This window comes from Neolamprologus multifasciatus, chromosome 23 (genome assembly GCF_963576455.1).
Source record: "Neolamprologus multifasciatus chromosome 23, fNeoMul1.2, whole genome shotgun sequence".
NCBI lineage: Eukaryota > Metazoa > Chordata > Actinopteri > Cichliformes > Cichlidae > Neolamprologus > Neolamprologus multifasciatus.
In genome coordinates this window covers 25584375-25604041 of record NC_140460.1, presented here as the reverse complement: position 1 = coordinate 25604041, position 19667 = coordinate 25584375, and the positions used below count along the sequence as shown (strand labels likewise).

The following is a 19667-nucleotide window of genomic DNA, read 5'->3' as shown; positions in this document are numbered from 1 at the left end:
AAAAAAAAAAAAAAAAAAAGCAGAGGATTGACAGAAACACGGGGAGGCAGAACCCAAGGGTAGGTGGGGGGAAAAGCCTTAGATCAAAATTTCCTTTTTACTTACAGTATACCACAAGTGTGCGAGTGAGTGTGTGTGTGCCCGCGTTTCAGCCATTCACATCATGCCAATGGAGCTGCTCAATTATGTAAGCCCTATATACATATACATTGATACACACATGAGAGTGAGTGTATGCAATCATAGCCTATAATAGGAAATTCTCATTTTTGCCTAGACTGTGACCTTTGTTTGTACTTCTCTCTGCACGAGAAGCCTTACCAGTACCTGAAATTTGATTGGAGATATTATGTTGCATCTATGATGGAAAATATCATGTTTGGAGGTGACTTTAAGAAGCACATACATTCACCAGCCACTTTATTAGGTTGACCTTGCTAGTACCGAGTTGGACCATCTTTTGCCTTCAGAACTGTCTTAATTCTTCATGGCACTGATTCAACAAGGTGCTGGAGACATTCCTCTGAGATTTTGATGCATATTGACACGAGAATCTCCCGTTTCACAACATCCCAAAGGTGCTCTGTTGGATTGAGATCTGGTGACTGTGGATGGATCCATGCGATTATTATGCTTATCTGAAATTTTGACCCTGCCATCTAAATGTTGCAGCAGAAATTGAGACTCATCAGAGTCCAATTCTAATCTTCTGTTGTCCATCTTCATGAATTGTAGTCACAATTTCTTGTTCTTAGCTGACAGTGTGGTCTGCTGCTGCTGTTGAGATGCTCTTCTGCATATCTTGGCTGACCGAGTAGTCTGGCCATTCTCTTCTGACTTCTTCAACAAGACATTTTCTCCTTGAGAATACTACTGCTCGATGGGTAGTTTCTCTTTTTTGGCCAGTTTTCTGTAAACCCCAGAGATGGGGGACGCAGAAAAATTCTCATCACGTCAGATTCAAAGCCACCTTTCATCTCCATTCTGATGCTAAGCTTGAACTTCAGCATGTCACCATGCCCTAAACGCACTGAGTGGCTGGCACATAATTGGATAATTCGATTTCTGCCTTAAAATGCAGCTGAACAGGTATACCTAATGAAGTGACCACACAACTTTACAGTAGGAAAACTTTACAGTAGGTTACAGTAAGAAATGCACCACAAGAATTAACCGTTGCACTTTTCTCTGCATCGAGTAAAGCGAAAGCACAAGTCTTTACTTCATTGCTCGTATTTTTTGATCTAGGGATTAATGGTAGGGTTAGAAGTACAGCCTAATACCTAAAATATTTAGAAATATTATAACTTTCTTAGATGTTGTCTTTCTTGGGTTTTTAGCCAATTATCTTGCAGGGTTTTTTTGCGCATCTGTGTCCACAAAATATAGTTTGGTGTTGCTTTGAGGAGTCAGAAAAGGTGTTAATTTTGCTGTTAACTGCTAAGCTAATCAAATAAATGGCTTTCACCTGTGCACATCGAGGCTGTTGCTGTTTTGAACTTTGCCGTTAACGTCTGAGCTCCCTTATTAAGGTGTTTTGAAAAGAGCCCAAGGTATTCACACACACACACACACACACAAACACCCCTCCCTCCTTTTCCTTCCCTCCATCCCTCCACTGCTACCGCCTGCTTCCACCCTCTACTCCCACCATGTAATTAAAAGTGTAGCTTTCGCCCTCCTGCAGCTAGATAAGAAAGACAGGTACAACATGAAAAAAAAGCATCTGGCAAGAGGGAAGAAAGGAAACGAAATGCCTCGATCTGCTCCTGTTTACACCCACCCACGTCATGTGTAAGTCATGGGCTCTGGGGCCCTCCGACTTCAGCGCTGCCTGTTTGCGCCGTTTACCGAGATCGAGAGAGAGGTTAAGTTGTGTCATCTAGCTACTGTCTTACACCTGGCGTACCTTGCCGCTGGCACCATCTAACACACACACACAGATCTGCGCATATGAAGGTGTGCAACGTCTCATTCAACTGGAAATCAAAATAAGAGCTAAAATCAATTGAGGAAGGCTGTAAATGTATATTTATAAGCATTTTTTTCACCTCAAGTTCAAGCTTTGTGTGTTTTGTTTTGTTTTTTTATTCCTGGGCTATTAGCATGCTTTGCATGATTTACAAATCAAAACAAGCCTTTATGGCTCCTCCCCCCAGAAGGCAACTTTATTTTAACTGGCTGCCGATCGGAAGCAGGTGGATGGGGCTTCTGTCAGATGACCATACTAGGGTTATATGATTTCTCTGATGTCATAAAGTTCCAAGAGGAGAGAAAACTGTTAGAAACAGCATATTTAGAGCACTTTTATGTGTTTATTTAGCCTGGAAGTAAGACGGGTAACCTGGCATGATCTCAGCAGTGTGAGAAACCAGATAAGAAAAAGCACAATAGGTCCCATTTAACCAGCTTTTATCATTCCTAATTATGATTTTGTAGGTCTTTGTCATGCTTAAGGGCAGCTTATTATATCATAAGGTGCTAGCAGACAAGCTGTAGGGGATCATCACGTGACCTTTGGGTTACAGAGGCACCTCTAATGCTACCAAGCCAGATATTTGGCACCGAATGCTGCTGAGATTTAACTGAAATCACCTCACAAAAGAGCCCCTAGGAGATGGTTGTGGACGCTCAGGTAGTTGCTGTGACAATAAGCTGTGCCCCCTGTCAGCCCAAACCCTAATACGCCCCCCCTCCTCATCCACCTCCTCTTTTCTCTCCTCCCTGTGGCTGGCTAGTAGCTAATTGGGAAGTTGGTAACAGTGTCAGAGAGAGTTGCCTTTCTCCAGAGGGCTTTCCCTCTCTGCAAGGGTCCAGGCCACCTCTTCTATGTGTGTGTGTGTGTGTGTGTGGGGTGAGCCCAGTTTGCCCGCTGGGAACGTTACACACAGACACACACGCACACACATGTACACACACACTTCCCCATTTCCTGGTCCTTATTTGATACCTGGTGGGGATGCTATTCAGGTGACAAAGAGCTTCAGTGTGTGTGTGTGTGTGTGTGTGTGTGTGTGTGTGTGTGTGTGTGTGTGTGTGTGTGTGTGTGTGAGGGGGTAACAGATGTGATTTTACACTCTCATTACCATGTGAATGAGGCCCCAGGCCCCCAGATTGGCTTCAACCACAGAAGAAGAAGCAGATTCAAACCTCCTCCTCCCTTTAACGTGGTGGCCCCTCACCTGGACCCCCCACCCTCCCGGTTCATCCTGTCTGATCTCTTTAGTCCATCTGAGCTCCCTGTTCATTCCACACACACCCTCATACACACAGACACACAGACACACACATAGATCGACCTTTAAACAGCTGCTGATTGGCAGAGTTTTATGGCTGCGCAAGGTCCCACTCTGCTCAAAGAAATATTTCACAGGAGCGTTTTCTCTCTCTTTCTGCCGCCACTGCCGCTTTTGAGGACTGAGAAGTGCTCGCTTTTGCTCTCAGGTGCTGTTTTGCTGAGATAAACGCGGCCATGGCCCCATCGCTGTGGACAAGAATGCAAAACAACCTTGGCCAGATCAAACCGGTTGTTGTGTTAGTGTGTGTGTGTGTGTTGTGTTTTTTTTCCCCTTGCTGCTATCTGGCCAGGGCGACAGTTTTGTCGTCTGAGGAGAAAGGTGAAAGGAGTAACCACGGTGATGTGTCTCTAGCAGCAGCGAGGTGGCTGGTTGTCAAAGGGTTGGAGGGGGTGGAGAGATTACTTCAGACACTTTTATGCAAGCAGAATGAACCAGACTGATGTTTTACTGCTTTTTTTTTTTTTTTGCAACATTTTTTTTCTTTTTCAAACCCCCAAAGTGTTGCCCAACTAGGTCTGCAACCGCTAACCTTTGCAACAATTGCTCAACTCGCAGACTAAACGACTTCTTCCACAAAATGAAGTCCTCCAGCTTTCCAGCTTTTGGAATTTTTAGCAATATTAAAAGATGAACTTCAAGCCTCGTGATTAATTCCTCCGAAATAGACGCTTTCATTTTTGTTTCCTTTCACCACATCCCCATTCTCCTTCCTCACGGTGAAGGAAATCAGCATCAAAAAGCTCCCGTTAGCCGGTAATTACAGCTCAGGTTCTGCTTAACTATTATTAACAAAAAAGTACAGTAATCTGGCCTGGCAGTGCAATATGTTACCGTCGCTTTCTAATTAATCTTACAGGGAGCGTAATAAATTTACAATATCAGATTGGCGCAATACTGTATATAGATTTATTAAAGCTTTTAATCAGTTCTGGCAAAATTAATTTTGCAATGATTGCTTACATTTGAATTTGCATATACTTAGTGCGAGTAATTTATTTTTATAGATTCTTTTTTATTAAACTGAGGCACGTGGGAGCCGTCAGAGATGAGGAATTGCTGGGGTTTTTTTTTTTTTTTTGGCTTTCCGTGCTGCTAGGGAAAGGGTTTCCTCTTAGGTGTGAGGAAAGGTGTCACAGCACCTGTCCTGACAGGAGGCGACGGGTCACGTGGTGGCAGCCCGGGGTGTTGTGAGGAGGCTGTTTCATCCCTGTTTCCTGTTGTTTGTAATGTCTCTGCCTGCACTGAAGGTCACTGCGTATTAGAGCCATGGAGGAGTGTTTTTAACACCGCTGTTTCAGGGTTTACAGATTTTTATGAAGGCTTGAGATATGAGCCTATTTGTATATGAACATAGAGCTTCAGAAAAGCTGCAAAGCAAGTTTCCTGTTTCCTTACATTTTGACCTGTAAATAGTTGTTTCCAGAGAAAAATGGCTATTTTCTTTCAAAGTGTATTCATTTTAAGTTTTATTACTGGGAGATTTCTTCCTTTCATTCTTAAAAATGTATCTCTACTTACATAATGGAGACCAAATTCCCCAAATTCCCCCTATTGCAGCACCAGTTTGTCATAGAAATACTCTTCGAACGTTAAAATGACTGACTTGAGTATGTAATGTGCGATTAAGATTTATCGCATTTTTCAAATTATTTAGCAATTTCTTGGAAAAAAAACTTTCACTTTAATGGGCGGAATGTTCCATTACCAGTCTAAATTGTTTGCCTGTGACCATAGCAACATTCTAGAATACTGCCTTCAGTCTGTTTTGACATTCTAGAAGCAACAATCCCACTGATATTTAAGCAGTTGCGTATTTTACTTTTTCTCACTCTTAAGGGATTCCTGGAATCTTATTGATCAAGGAGGTTAGCTAGCTTCAAACCTGTTGAGTATTCCTGCTAAATTCGCAAATCAAAGAAAGCACCTTAAATGCCACTTTAATGCCTCATACCGTACTGAATGCTACCCTTTGCCGCCCTTTTGGCCTGTATTATCATAAAAATGCAAATATGGCCTGTAACGGATTCAGGTGTGTTTGCTACTTGATAAAACGCCACCTTCCTCCTCGTCTCGCTGTTTTCCTCCCGTGTAAATGCTCACAATAACACGAGCCTACAAAGAAACACACACTTGGGTACACAGGAACGCAAATGTACACACATACACAAGCACACGCACACACACACTTGCAGGGCAGATAAGAGTGATTCATAAACAGATGAACCCAAAGCAGATGTGTTATCATGGTGGCACTGTGCACAAAGTACTGCAAGGCCACACCAGCTCTCCTGGGGCTCACACACACACACACACACATTTGATGAAGTCAGGTTTAAACAGGGAGACCTGATAACAGAAGGCTGCCTCTATCAATTTGTTACCCCCACCTCCAACTTGATCCAAGGCTCCGTCAGCAGATTCCTCCACCTGAGTGTGTGCTATCATGTTTGTCTATATTTAAAAACGCTATTTTTATAAATGCATGTTGCGGCTGTGCAAAGGTGTGTGTGTGTGTGTGCGTGTGTGTGTGTGTGTGTGTGTTTTTTGTGGGGCGTGGACTCATGGCATTGAGCCACAGTGTCCCTTTGAGACTGGGCAGGAGGAGGAGGAGTGGGGAGAGAGAGAGATAGAGAGAGAAAGAGGAACGATTTAGATAACAGTCTCAGCTTGTGGCATGCATACACACACACACACACACACATACACACACACACACACACACACACACACAGCTGCTATCAGAAACACATTATTATTGGAGAGAGCTGACCACAGGAGAACCCTGGCAAGCACCCCGAGATAGGCTCTTATATTCTTCCTCCCTCCCCAGGGAAGAATTCATGAATTAAATCTTTCTATTAAAGGTAACTCTCTCCTCCTCCCACAAGAATACAAACAAGGAGGAGAGAGAGAGAGAGGGAGACGTATTCAGTCTGGACCTGCAACTGGTGATTATTTTCATTACCAAACAATCTCCTGATTATTGTTTTGGTAAGCTGATCAATAAGTTGTTTTTAAAAAGACCCAGCCACTCTACTGTCAGCCGTCGGAGCTCAATTAAAGTCAGCACAGAATTCAGAGATGTTCAAATTGAAACAGCATGTTTTTACACTGTTAACATGTAGGAATAGATGGCACTTTTCTTCAAGTTCTGATTAGCAAGTTGTTAAGTTATGTAAAAAGTGTGCAGATATTTGTGTCAAAAAAAAGGAAAAAATCCAGCATTATATTCAGTGCAAGTGTTTCCATATTAGGAAGCACGACATAGTTCCTGTTAATAATTTTAAAAAACGTGTAGGGGGAATTTAGTTATTTTATTTTTCATTTTAATGAGAATAAAGTTCAAGAAATAGATTGAAATATTAATTATAACTAGCTATAATTTTTTGATTAAAGTTGAGAGGTGTCAAGAATAAAGTTGAAAAGTAGGAGAAATAAATAAAATCAGAAGTAAAGTGGAAACAAAATGTAGAGAAATCAGTTTGAATTGAAGTTAATGTTTAGAATACAGTTAAATTATTAAGAGTAAATTCAAAAATGTTTCCCAATAAAACCAACAATTTTGCAAAGCTGACTTGTTGACAAAGTTTAACATATAAAGATTCAAAATCTTAATATTGGGAGTAAAGTTAAAATTTTGAGAATAAATTCTGAATGCTTAAATATAATGATGTTACAGAGAATGACGACAATGTGAGTACGGGTGTAATATCAAGAACAAAGTCAGAAAGAAAATGACACCATTATATAGTATAATTAAGCCTAAATAAAGAAATTACCGTAATTTTCAAGATTCTAGTTGAAATATCAAGAATAAAATCACAAATGTAGGAAAATTAAATCAAAACTTCAGAAGAAAGATAGGAGAAGAAAGTTGGAAAGTAGATTAAAATCAAAATGTTAAAAAATACAGTTAAATTTTTAAGAACAAACTTAAAATACGTTTGAGAATAAAGTCAAAAAGTTGAGCAGAGGGTAAAATTAACATCTTAAAAAAAATGAAGTATAAGTTAAAATATCAAGACTGAAACTGTACAATAAAGTCAAAATGTTGGAAGATGTAGTTAAAACTTTTAACATAAAGGAGAAATGCTGAGAACAAAGATGAAAAGTAGAAGATGTGATGAGCGTGTCGAGAAAACGTGAAAAAGTAAATAAAAGTTTTAATAACAAGACTACAAATGATGGAGAGAAGACAGCAGAAATGTAGAGTAAATAAAAAACGATGGAAACTTCGAAGAATAAAGATGAAAAGAAGAGGACATGATCAACTCATCCACAAAATGTTTTTAAAAAGTACGTAAAATAATGATGGACTAAAAGTTCAAATGTGGGAATAACATCACATCTTCTGATTTGTTTCCTTTTTGTTTCTTACGGCAGTAACACTGAAAGTCCTCCTTCCCTAGCGTGGCCCTGGTACTTGTCCATACTCTGGTTTGAATCCACGTGCGATCATTGTGTTTCGGCTCAGCTGCAGACACGCGTGTAAACATGTCCGTCTCTTTATTATGCTCGCAGCGACTCCACACATCTGTTTTATTAGCTGTGTTTCCTTCTTCATATTAACCCGCAGGTGCTCTTGTCGCTGCCTGCACTGATGCTTCTTCTTCTTCTTCTTCTTCTTCTTTACAATTCACATTAATACGCGCACGCACAGAAAAAGCCCCGCAAATTTCAAATAGTTTAAAGCACTTGCTGCATTCATTCAGCTCCGAGCATTAAAAAGGGCCTTTATAGTGGAGGGGAAATTAGCGATGGTCTCCCTTTATGTGTGTAAGAAGCCCTGCTTTGCCTGTGACGACTCCAAAACTGGAAGCAGTTCACCCAGCAAACACACACACACCCCTTCTGTGTGTGTGTGTGTGTGTGTGTGTGTTTGGTTAGTTACAGTAATTACGGCCCAATAACTGACAGCCAAAACCAGGCAGGAGAAAGTAGAAGGGGGCTGTTTTTCCTCAGCCGTGCGCAGCCTCGCTGCTGAACATCTGCTGAGAGATTTGCATATTAATTAACCCATATTAACTCTAATTATTCTGGGAAATTATCAAATAAATTAAATTTTCTAATTTTAACCGTTTTTTCCCCCTTCTTCCCGTTGCTTGACGAGTGTCAGGGTAACGTGAGGAGACGAAGGGGAAGCTCACCTGTGCCGAGAAAACATTTTATATATGTATGGATATATATATATTCCATCACCACCTCCCCCTTCTCCTCATCCTTCCCCTTTGCCTCCCAACCTTTCCCTCCTCTGTTCTTCTTCTCTGAATCCTCCCTCCCACTCTCCTGGCCTGGGAGTCCTGAGGGCAGCCAGGGGAAGCTTTTGTGTGTCTTTTTTATTCTTCTTCTTTGGCTTGTGTGACGAAGAGGAGGCAGGCGGTGGGGGGAAGGACGGGAGGTTTACTTCTTCGAACATTTGTTGGAGGCAGGAACATGTGTGAACTGGGGGAGGAGGGGGAGGAGGAGGAAGGGGCGGGGTGGGCACAGATGGTGAATCCATGCAGGACCCGGCAAAGGTGGGACCTCTGAGCTGTTGAGCAAACCTTGAAGCTTTCTGTGCCTCCCTCGCCCTCCCCAGCCTGTTGCTCGGGCCTCCTCTGCAAATAAATGGCGCTTTAATTGAATTAGAGTCAGGGCTGCTGCGAGGGGCTCCTCGTGGACAAAACCCAGCAGCGATTCGACGCAGTCCAATGGGTCGGAAGACGCCACAAATATCGATGCTGCGAGTTTTTTCTTTGGTAGTCTCTAACAGAGGAAGAAAATCTGCCATTTGGTGGCCTCTTTACCCCCTTATGTGTCTCCGTGTAAAAATCCTTCTGTAATCTCAGCTTAATTATGCACAATCGAGTTATGGGCGTCGTTTAGTTTCAGGGCAACCTACGCTATCGTGCTACAGTGCTGTCGCATTAAAGTTAAATGACTGCAAACACGAAAGAAAAAAGGGCTACGATTGCCTCATTTGAACCCCGCAATCGGTCCTTTTTGCAATGCTTTAGTGACATCTGGTCAACAAGACTTATCAGACACATTAGTCGGAGCAAATTTCCTGAAAAAACGCTCATGCTGGGAGGCTTTTCTTGGCATGAAAACAGTGCAGTATTACTTACTTTTCACTCTCTTGCAAGCAGACTGATTTAAATTCCGTCAAAACTCTCATCACGTCACAGTGTTTGGAGTTTATTTTGTTTGCCTCACTCTGGATGTCCACAGTTAGACTTTCTTTAACTTACTAAGCTTCGACAGTGACTTCTTTTACTGCTATTTGCTCATAAATCTGACTCAAAATTAGCTCTTAAACGTCGTCCCCAGCAACTTATATCCGTCACTTACTTCACTTTGCAGCAGCACACCTCCCCCTCTCTATAGACGCACACATGCAGTGCCCAGACAGACGCACACACACAAACACTCCCAGGTTGCGTTTACACTTCACTGAGTTTTCACCATTCATCGTCTCTCCCTCCCCTCTCTCCAGCCCTCACCCCTCACTCTCCCTCTCTGTCTCCTTTCAGAGCTTTTGTTTGCCCTCTGCCACCGTCCTTTCACCGACTTGGCCCTGATTTGCCCCTTGTGCTCGATCACACCATTATACTGAGACAAGATAGCACAAAATATCCAAACATGTCTGCTATCCTTTTGTCTGGCCTGATTTGGGTTGGGGTGGCTCTGGTTTAGTGACTGAAGGAGGGTGTATTCTTGTTTTGAACACAAAGGTGAAATAATCTATAAAATAGTTCCTCTTTAAGGAGCGCTGTTAGCCCAGTTTGAGTTTTATTTCAGAAAAAATGCCATAAAGTCTGTCTAAGGATATGTATAAAATAAGATTTAACCGTCTTCGCTGTAGGTGTGAGCTTTCCATCAGACAAGAGTAAGACTTACCCGAGGAAGTGCTTAAACTGTTGCAGACAGGAACAATGGCAGACAAAAGGTCATCGCGAGAATCCACTACCGCTGGCCGTAGCCACAAGGCAGCGACCTCGCTTCCACCTTAATGCCCTCCCACACACACACAAACACGGACACACTCTGACTAACAGAGCGCCCCTGCTTCCCCATCTCCCTCCCAGCCATCCAGGTGATCCGCTTGGCTCACATTCATGAGACAGGGAGCGAGCGCGAGCAGTTATCGTCCAATAGGGAGAATGTCCTGGCTCATTATCGGCGTAGGAGGCCGAGCGTGTCACCTGGAGCTAAGCCTCGACACTTGACTAAAAAGTCAGCCGGGGTTAGCGTGAGAGCGCGAACGTGGGTGTTAGTCATTCTCCCCGCAGCGATCACCTCCACCGTTGGCCTGCCGAACAGTAAGAGCTCTTTTTCCTCTCTGGCTCGGAGACTCCAGCAGGAAGGGCTTTTAGCGCAGCCTCCTCTGGGCACCTGATGACTACTTTGGGATTGTTAAATAAATGTGATTATACCTGTTAGCATTGTGAAGTGGTTTTTCTTGGCAGAACGCAAGTGGAACACCTCTGAACTCGGGCTTTAGAGCATAGGAGGGTGGATTTTATGGCATAGAGTGACCTAGTGTACTTGGGCATTGAAGAGAAATGTTCTTGATTTGTTGTAACCCAGCTTCATTTAACTTGATGCTATAATCAGATATCCGATATTTAAGGAAGCGGAAACAAGTTTTGATGCTTAAAATGAGGCACAGATATGGGTTTGCATGATTTTAAGAGTTAGATTTAAGGACTAATGACCCAAACTACAGCTCTCAACCTATTTGCAACCTTGTAGACAATCATATCTCATTTTTTGCTTTTATTAAATTAGAAAATAATTTAATGATTTAAAAGAATGTCCATCTGACATACAATAAAAGTTGTTCACATTTTACCAAAAAAGTCAATTTCCAGCCCAAAGTCTAAGTCATCAAAGAGTTAATGTGTCGCTACAACCTGATTTCTATTATTTAAGGAGCCCAAACCACTTTTCTATGTTAAACATTTAGTTTAGGAGACAAGGAAAAAAAAGACTTTTTGATGCATATCAGTTAGAATGATCCTTTTTGTTTTGGTATCCTGATTGCCAGAAAAATAGCAACAACAAAAAAAGATATTCTAATAGCCTAGATTTAGGGTTTTGGTCATAACCAGTGATTACTTAGACCTCACAGAGTTTAATCAGGTTTCGTCAGATGTTTTAAAAGCAAACTTTGGTATCAAAGGCCCAACGGATCTGAACGTAAGCTCCTTTTTTGACTTTTTATTCCGCGTCAAGCACGCTCGGCTTGTACAGACTTATCATATATGCAAAAGTTTTCCGACAAACAGATGCATGCGGTCAACATCAAAGACGCAAGTTGGTAGCTGCCTATTCCTCCAAGTGACTTTGGGCATCTTTGAACGCAGCATGTGGCCTGACAACTGTTATCTTTCTTTTTTGTGTGCAGGAGTCGATTGTGATTCCAACATTAAAAGCGTGTTTTGATCACTGGAGCTACTCGTTCCCTGTCAAACCTGAAGCTTTGTAAATACAATCATGTTAGAGTTGGACTAAATTAATTCCACTGGCTTCTCTGTGTCTGCAGAGTGCAACTGTCACAGCTGAAGAATTGCCTGCGCCATTGTTTTTTTTTTCTTCCTCCCTGACTTTATCAAAGAAATGATGAGATTTTAATAAGACTTTGTCCCTCTGCACTCTTGATTTTTTTCTCAGGCTGTCATTGCTGATGCTTCCAGCCGTACTAATCAATATTAGTCCTCACTCTGTACTTTTTTTGTGAGTGACAGAATAATGCTGGGACTGTGAAAGGGTTATGTCAGATAGCTTAAAACCTGATATTAAACAAGAATTGCGCTGCTACACATGTCACTTTAATTATCAACAAAAACGCAAGTCGAAGACCCCCCCCCCCCCTAATTTACCTTAAGAGGAGTAGAAGAAAGCAAACAGGTAGCGGCAACAGTTTGCGAAACGTCGTTCGTAATTGCTTTTGTCAAGGATGACACTTAAGGTAAGAAAGGGAGAGGAGAGGAGAGGCACTGGAGAAGTAAACACTATCTTTTCTTTGTCTTTCGCTCTCCTCTGCAACACAAAAGACTGATTAAGAGTGAGGTTCGGGGAGGGGGATGAAATAACTGCCTGCGAAATATTAGTAGGTTAGAATTACTTTGTTGCTTGACACAATACCAATAGATGCTTCATGCTCGGAGAGGGAGAGGCTCTTGTCAGCAGTGGCACCTAAACAATGGCAGCTTTCTTGACGTTAATACTGCGCGTTTGACTTGACGAGCACCCCACTGTCATTTTGCCTTCTTGGAGGTATACGTTGAATGCGGAGGAGACAGCTGACGTTCGGGGAAGATTGCATCCACGGAGACAGTTCAACGCCCCCGTGTTTAAATTTGTTCAGAAACTTGAGGACAAGACGTCACGAGAGATAAGAAAAAGCAGCAGGAGACATAAACTGGTGTCAAAAATAAAAAGAAAGCTCCTCTCTCTTTCTTTTTTTGCTTTTTTTTTTGCTTTACTTTGAGGTCCGGTGTTCTCAGTCCTGCCCTGAAAAGTTTGCTCCGCTCCCTCATTCCTTATGTGGGAAGTCAGAACGGTGTGCATTGCTGTGGTGGATGTGTTGCTAAACAAAAAGAAGCTCCCTAGCTCCTTTTATTAGGGAAGAATAGGCCCTTTAAAACCTGTCCAGCCTTAGATAATTTCATTCAGCCGGCCCCTGCCCGGCCGTCATTGAATCTGCATCCAGAGATCAGGTTCACAGCAACGGGTTGATAGCTTCCCAAGCCTCTTGGCCTTTTGTTCTACCAATCCTGTGCTGCTGCCCCCTCCTCGGCAAGCTGGGGAGGAGGGGGATACAGAGCTGATGGGACATTGCTGAGGAAAGTTCAAAACTTCAGGGGTGAAGGGGCGCAGAGAGGTGAATTCCAACAATTTTTAAGTTAAGAGATTTCTAAGTCTGGCAAACTTTCATCTCATTCAGACGTCTAGACGTTTGACAGGTAGAGACGGCTCTCTTTCAATCCAACCTTTCAAATAAAAGCACAATATATTGTACCAAGGTGGATGTGGACCACCCAGGAACTCCTAACGTCTCTCTCCACTCGTGGGTCTCCTGCCTCGGTTGCCTTTTTTGTCGTCCCCAAGGAGCATTACTGAGTCTGAACTTGCCTAAACCCTTGTGATCACACCTCTTGAAAAGGTTTTGTTTCCTCCGTCGATTGGTATTCGAGGCAGGTCACCGCACTCCCACCCTCCTCCTCGTCCTCCTCCTCATCTCCTCCCCCACTTTCTGCCTGCCTGCCACCCCTGCCCACCACCCCCAACTGCCTCCCCTCCCACGTTTGAAAGCCCTGTTTTCATTTTAATTTGCACCTGTTGTGCAGTTGTTCGCTGAAGGCAAGTGCAGACCAGTCAATCGCACAGAGACGTGTCAGAAGGAGATGTGGGGAGGCTTATCTTTTGATATGTATAACGTTTTCAGAAATGCCGTGCATGAACTTCATCTGGTTGGCACTCCTGATTCTCAGAGAGTTCAAGAGGCAGGGACACTTGTAGCTATAACTTTGGCATAAAACCGCCTTAATTAAGCTTGTTGATTCCTCGCAGGGTCACAATGTGAGGAGTTCTGCATATTTTCCACAAACAAGATATAAATCTATTGATTTTCACCGAAGCTCTGCTGACTTGTGGGCTCGCTAAGGCTTATTTTATGACTCGGAAACATAAATTCAACGAAAGCCTCCACCTCTTCACTTCGGTGGCTCAGACTCTGGGCCCTCCCATGATTGGCTCTCACCACAGAACATTTTTGCACAAGCTGCCAATGAGGTGTGTCCCCATGTGATGCCATCCATCTGCACTGCTCCAATAAGTCCTCTGACGTCCCTTTTCTGCAGTGATTTACGCCGTGGCGCGTACTCGCTGAGAACCAGCCGATGGTGGTGACTAATTTGCACGAGAGCCACCTTTGATTGAGTTCACAGCCCTTATTTACAGGCCGTCTATTTTAAGAAATGCAGGCATATGTCTGGGACCTGGGTGTTGTGGAACTGGGCGAGCCCTGCTGTTGGAGTTTTGAATGCGTGTGTGTGTGTATGTGCCTTAAGGCGCTGCCATGCTTTTATATTTTAATATGTTAGGAAACATTTATATTAATGTTCATGGTTCACTGGCAATGCAAATGTGAAGACATCCGAGGGCTACATGCAGTGAATAATCTAAATCACTATAGGTTAAGCCTTTTGTATGCATAGCAACAACAGTTGTAATATTGTACGTGCTATGTGGAGCATCTCAAATGTGAGCGGTATGCTCCGGAGCAGAGCCATCCTGAAAGGTGCAGCTCGTTGGCATCCAAGGCATGTGAGCACGGCTGAAAATTAGTGGCTATTTTGGCTCGTATCTCCTCGACAGCTGTCTGCCCACCGCTGTGGTTTAGTCACAAATTCCAGCCGTGGATGCTGTAATTGGGGTGTAACCCACCAAAAGAAAAAGGGGCCTACGCCTTGCATTGAGCAGTGATGTGGGGTTATCCTTTTAATCTGCGGATAGACCTCAGTTTTCCAAAACTGGTTGAAATCCCTCGTCAGATTCATCTATCCACAAGAAGTTGTAGAGAACTGCATTATTTCTCCACCGTGCTTTCCTGTACTGACCAAATTTGTTCTTCCTTTGTGTCACAGCTCTCAACTACGAGAATGTGGTGGAGACCGGATCAGAGACGGAGGAGGAAGACAAGCTGCCAGTGTCTGAGGAAGACCCTCTGATCAACGGAACCGGCAGCCCGGCCAGCCTCACCAACCCTGAGGTCTCGCCACGTATCGAGGGACACGGCCTGCTGAACAAGGACGACGATGACGACGAGATGAGGGACAGCGGCGTGGAGCACATTTGGCCCGACAATGACATGCTGAGTGCCTCCGTGGACGGTACTGGTGAGTGTAGAACAAGTAAATTCACTCATGTCAACTGTAGGAGTTTGGTAATAGTTGGGTTGCAAAGTAGCTTGCACAGGCAACCTTAATGGGACACTTTCAAATGAGCCTTGGCAGTTGTCAGATGTGTAGAATGGCATCAGCTTGATGTCGTGATCGCGGATAAGCTCTGTGACTTCCCAAAGTAACTCTGTGCTGGATTTTTCTTGAGCTTGTAAAGCTGGCAAAAAGGCAAATTGATGATTTCCTAATTAAATTCTGCTTGGCTTTCAGTCTAGGTTTTGTTGACTAGAACAGTTGTGGATCTGCCCACTGAGGTTCCTAAACAGGCAGCAATCTGTTGCCTGAAATGACAAAGAAAACATATGGGGGTGTTTATTCCAAACTCGGATATCCACTATTTGAGAAACGTGACCTGCACTATTAGAAATATCAGAAGATGATAGAAGAATATATTTTAAATCATGCAAACATTCATGTTTTTTTTTTTTAACCCTTTGCGGTTTAAGTTCTTATAGGCGGTAACACTAACACCTACCCTACCCTTGGCCTATGTTTTGGGCTTTTTTAAGAAGAAATGTTAAGTTTGGTTGATTTTGGTCAATTAGGATGGTTATTTTCTTTGTACCCTGATTGCCAAGACTTAATAAAGCAAAAATTAGATTTTAGATTTTTTTAGGTTTAGAGTTAGGGTTGGGGTTGGGAAGATTTAGAACCATAAGAACTCTTGGCTTTTCTCACCAGATGTGTGGGGTTCAGGTGAGCTGTCAGTCAGAAAAACTACCACTAAGCTCACTCTTGGATACTCTATAGTGAATGTGTGCTCATCCTGCCACTTGTGGTATCATCTTATGCTGTAAACCCCACCCATCTGGTGCCCGAGCAGACTTAAACAAACGCCACGGAGCGTTTTGCAAACAATGCTTGAGCCAGGTCTGACGGTGAAGCCCCGATGACGCTCCCTCAGCAGACAGACATGATAAACAGTTTCTCTGTGAGCGGCAGAGACCATTTGGTTCACGCTTAGAGAAAAGCCAAACAACAAAAAAATATTTACAGTAATGTATAAGGAGGAGGTGGGGTGGGGAAGAAGCCTGTGAGCTGCAGGAAATGAAATCTTAGCGTGTTTTTATGGTGTTTCAGCAACGTCCAGCAGTGACTGATGCTGCTTAATTCGTCTCGCCCCTAACAAGCTGCCTAATCCCAGGCAGGTGATACCTACCCCAACTTGACTGACTTATTGTCTTTTGTTTGAGCAACTCCTTCTGCAGGGGCCCCAGTCACAGATGCTTGAAAGATAAATACTTTTAATTAGGGGGCAGGGTATAATCATTAAAGGAAGCCAGACTGCTGCAAAAAGTCATTAACAATCTTAAATGAAATTTTTATTTTTATGATAGCCATTTACATGTATAATAAGAGTCAATGATTCTTGGAAGCATGTGACAGGAACAGAGTATGGCGAGAAGTCATGTAAGACAGCCCATTTAAATGAGCTGGGCTTTGCTATTCATTTCTGCTAATGAACTAGCTGTGCACAGTGCCGAAAAACGGGGGAACATTCAGCAGTCTTAAATTTTAATATGGGGGAAAATTGCACATTTATTAGGGATAAGGGGGGGAGGGGGAACTTAGCGGGTATCAACTTTCACTTCTCCTAAATAACCGTTCATATTGCCTCCTTAAGAGGTGGAAGAAAGAAAAGACAGTTTGGTAAATAAATCAAGATAAAGGATAAACAAGCTGTCATTGCACACGGTAATTGTTTATTTGATAAAGACCTGCGGTGCCATAATGTCTGTAATTCAACTATGTTGCAATTCCCAGATAATATGCTTCTTGTGTGATAAAGCGTCTGACATATTTCGGAGAGCAAGTCAAGTTCATTAGAGCGTTTGGGAGTCTCTTTCCCAATCTTGCGGGTGCTGTGTTTCCCAGCCTGCCTTTTTCTTCTTTTCTTTTTTTTTTTTAACATCCGCGGTGCCTAAGTGTCTACAGTGATACCTCAGCACATAACTCAGGCCTGAGATAAGTTAGCACCCTCCCTCCTCGGACTCGGACTGATTTGGTCGTCACTCCCCTATCGAGAGTTTTTGCACAGGTCTTGGAAGCGTGATTGAATGAAGGTCCTGGGAAGGGTTGGGAATATTCGAGCCAAATAGAAACTGTACGGGGCAAAAACAGCCGAGGTGACTCTCCCAGACACAACTACAGCATGTAAGAAAGAAAAAGTTTATCGCAGAGCCTCGTCCTTTTCCACCGCACAATCAGAGTCTTGTGTCTGGCATTGTCCTTGACATTCCTTAATCCCACAGTGAGGCTGGACACGATGTGCTGGAAAGCATGACATCATTATCACTGACAGGCGTTTTCAAATAAATCACCTGTCTTCCCCCCGTTGCCCTTTTTAAACCCCTTCTCCCAGCCGTCGGTGGGGGGGCAGTGGGATTTCTGACAGCAGCGCTGTTTGCTTCATGTTTGTGTTGTTTGCAAACAAAACAAAATGAAAAAAATTATTTTTTAGCCAAATTTGGCCTTCTGTTTTCGATCAAACAGTGGTTCTTGTTTTCTTTGCACATCTATCGAGTTGTGCAGTTATTAATTTGTCATTTAAACACCTACTGCAGTCCAGGACTTTCCCATAGCGTTTTAGATGCCTATCCATCCTGCCAAGAATAAAATTCAGAGGAAAACACTGTGTTCTTTGGCTGCTAAATGCTCAATTTCGAAGCGATGGAACAGAGTATCTGCCATTGACAAGTCTAAAAATATCCAATTTTGCATTAGCCTTCTAAAACCTTTAATCCTGCCACTTTTGTTTTGTTTCCGAGATTCAGAACTATTAGGCGCTTGACTCAAACATGACAGATTCAGGATAAATGAGGCTAAATGCACAAAGGCAGAACTTTAAAGCGCCTGTGACTGCGGTGACCGGCCATAAAAACAGGAATGTTTTCAAAATAAACAGCATCTGAGCTGCTATGAAAATAGGTGGAATTACAGTCGGGCCAAAGGTAGTCTGGACTCCTCCTGAGTCCAGAGTCGGCTCTCAAACCTCAACATCACTCTTCAAGGAGGTGTGTACCTTACCGCCTCAGGTCTTCAGTGATTTACTGCTAACAAAACACACTTTTCCACCATTTAGCGGACACTTTCATCCAAGACGCTTTCCATGACCAAGAATAGGCACATATTTGTGGTATAAGTGGATCCAGCAGAAATCAGATGCCTCTCTTCTTTTGCTTTCCTGACATTACTTGCAGTTTTTGTTTTCATAATGTAACATTTTTAAGCTCCCTTTCAAGGATAAACTCACTTTTCTAAGAATTCTTCTCTAAACAGAAGCTAATAACACTAATGTTGGACGTTTTTATTGGTTTAAGGCAGCAATTCCCAGCCAATGATTCCTAATCATAATTCCCATCCATTGCCAAGGGCGTGTTTCTATATTCTGTGCCCAGCCCGGCTAATATGAAAAAGGAGAAAATACAGTTTATTTTACAAACTAAATTGAACTAATTGAACTGGCTAGCTTATTAGCTTTGCTAATGATATAGCTAACAATATAGCTAACAGTTAGCTTAAATTATGGACAACAGTTGAAATAGGTAGCTAAAATTAAGAATTTACAGACAGTGATTTTTTTTAGTAAAAGTATAAATAACAATTGAAATAAGGACTTAAAATTATGAATAGAGAAATTAATTTTTTAAAGCTGCCAGGGTATTAGAAATATAGATAACTGTTTGAAATAGCTAAGAGACTTAAAGATATTTTCATGGTTTTAGTCCAGTTTGGCCCATAGTTTCTTTGGATATACACTTAAAACAGTGAACTAAAATTGCAAATTTTGGTTGGAAATAAAGTTGGAAATTCTTTATTTAACAGTATGGCTAGCAGTCACTTTGAATTGCAAGCTAAAAATGTGGATTAACAAACAAAATATCTAGACAACAACATGGAGTAACAGTTATTACTGATCCCTGTCATGTCGGGGAAAAAAGCACAACTTAACATAATGATTAAATTGTTATAAATATATCACTAAATAGAATAAAAAGGCATTACATTGAGTGTAATGCCTTTTTATTCTATTTAGTACCAGTTTTAAAACAAGGGAACTAATTTGAGTCTATCTGAGAGAGGGTTGTGCGATATGTAAACAGAAAAAGTTAAAAAGAGCAATGAGCCACTGTCACTCACTGCAATGGCACTTTGTCCCATTTGAAAGTAGCTCAGCACTGGCATGGATCTATGTATTTAAGTGTCCCAGAGGCCATAGCAGAGAGGTGTATGTGGTGTTAGTCTACCTCCTACTGGAAGCAGCCGTCCCTCCCTTCAGACCACAGATAACAAAAGTTCTCCAAGGTAAATAGGGGAGAGTGAAGGGCCAGTAAATCCCACTGGTCATCCCCTTGCGTCAGACTAAAAGTATGCAGTCAATTTTGATTACCCAACGCAAACACGGTGCCTACGAGGACAC

The 19667-nt window shown here is 42.5% G+C and overlaps 1 protein-coding gene across 4 annotated transcripts in view; it reads left to right on the top strand.

Moving 5' to 3' along the window:
* zeb2b (zinc finger E-box binding homeobox 2b) overlaps nt 1-19667 on the top strand; it is a 96582-nt gene that overhangs the window by 56290 nt on the left and 20625 nt on the right. For 2 of the 4 annotated variants that reach the window (XM_085150125.1, XM_085150123.1), the window contains exon 2: nt 14930-15184. In XM_085150125.1, the coding sequence (XP_085006251.1) occupies nt 14930-15184 (255 nt within the window). The remainder of the gene's footprint in view (nt 1-14929; nt 15185-19667) is intronic. The other 2 variants (XM_085150126.1, XM_085150124.1) reach the window with 1 other exon arrangement.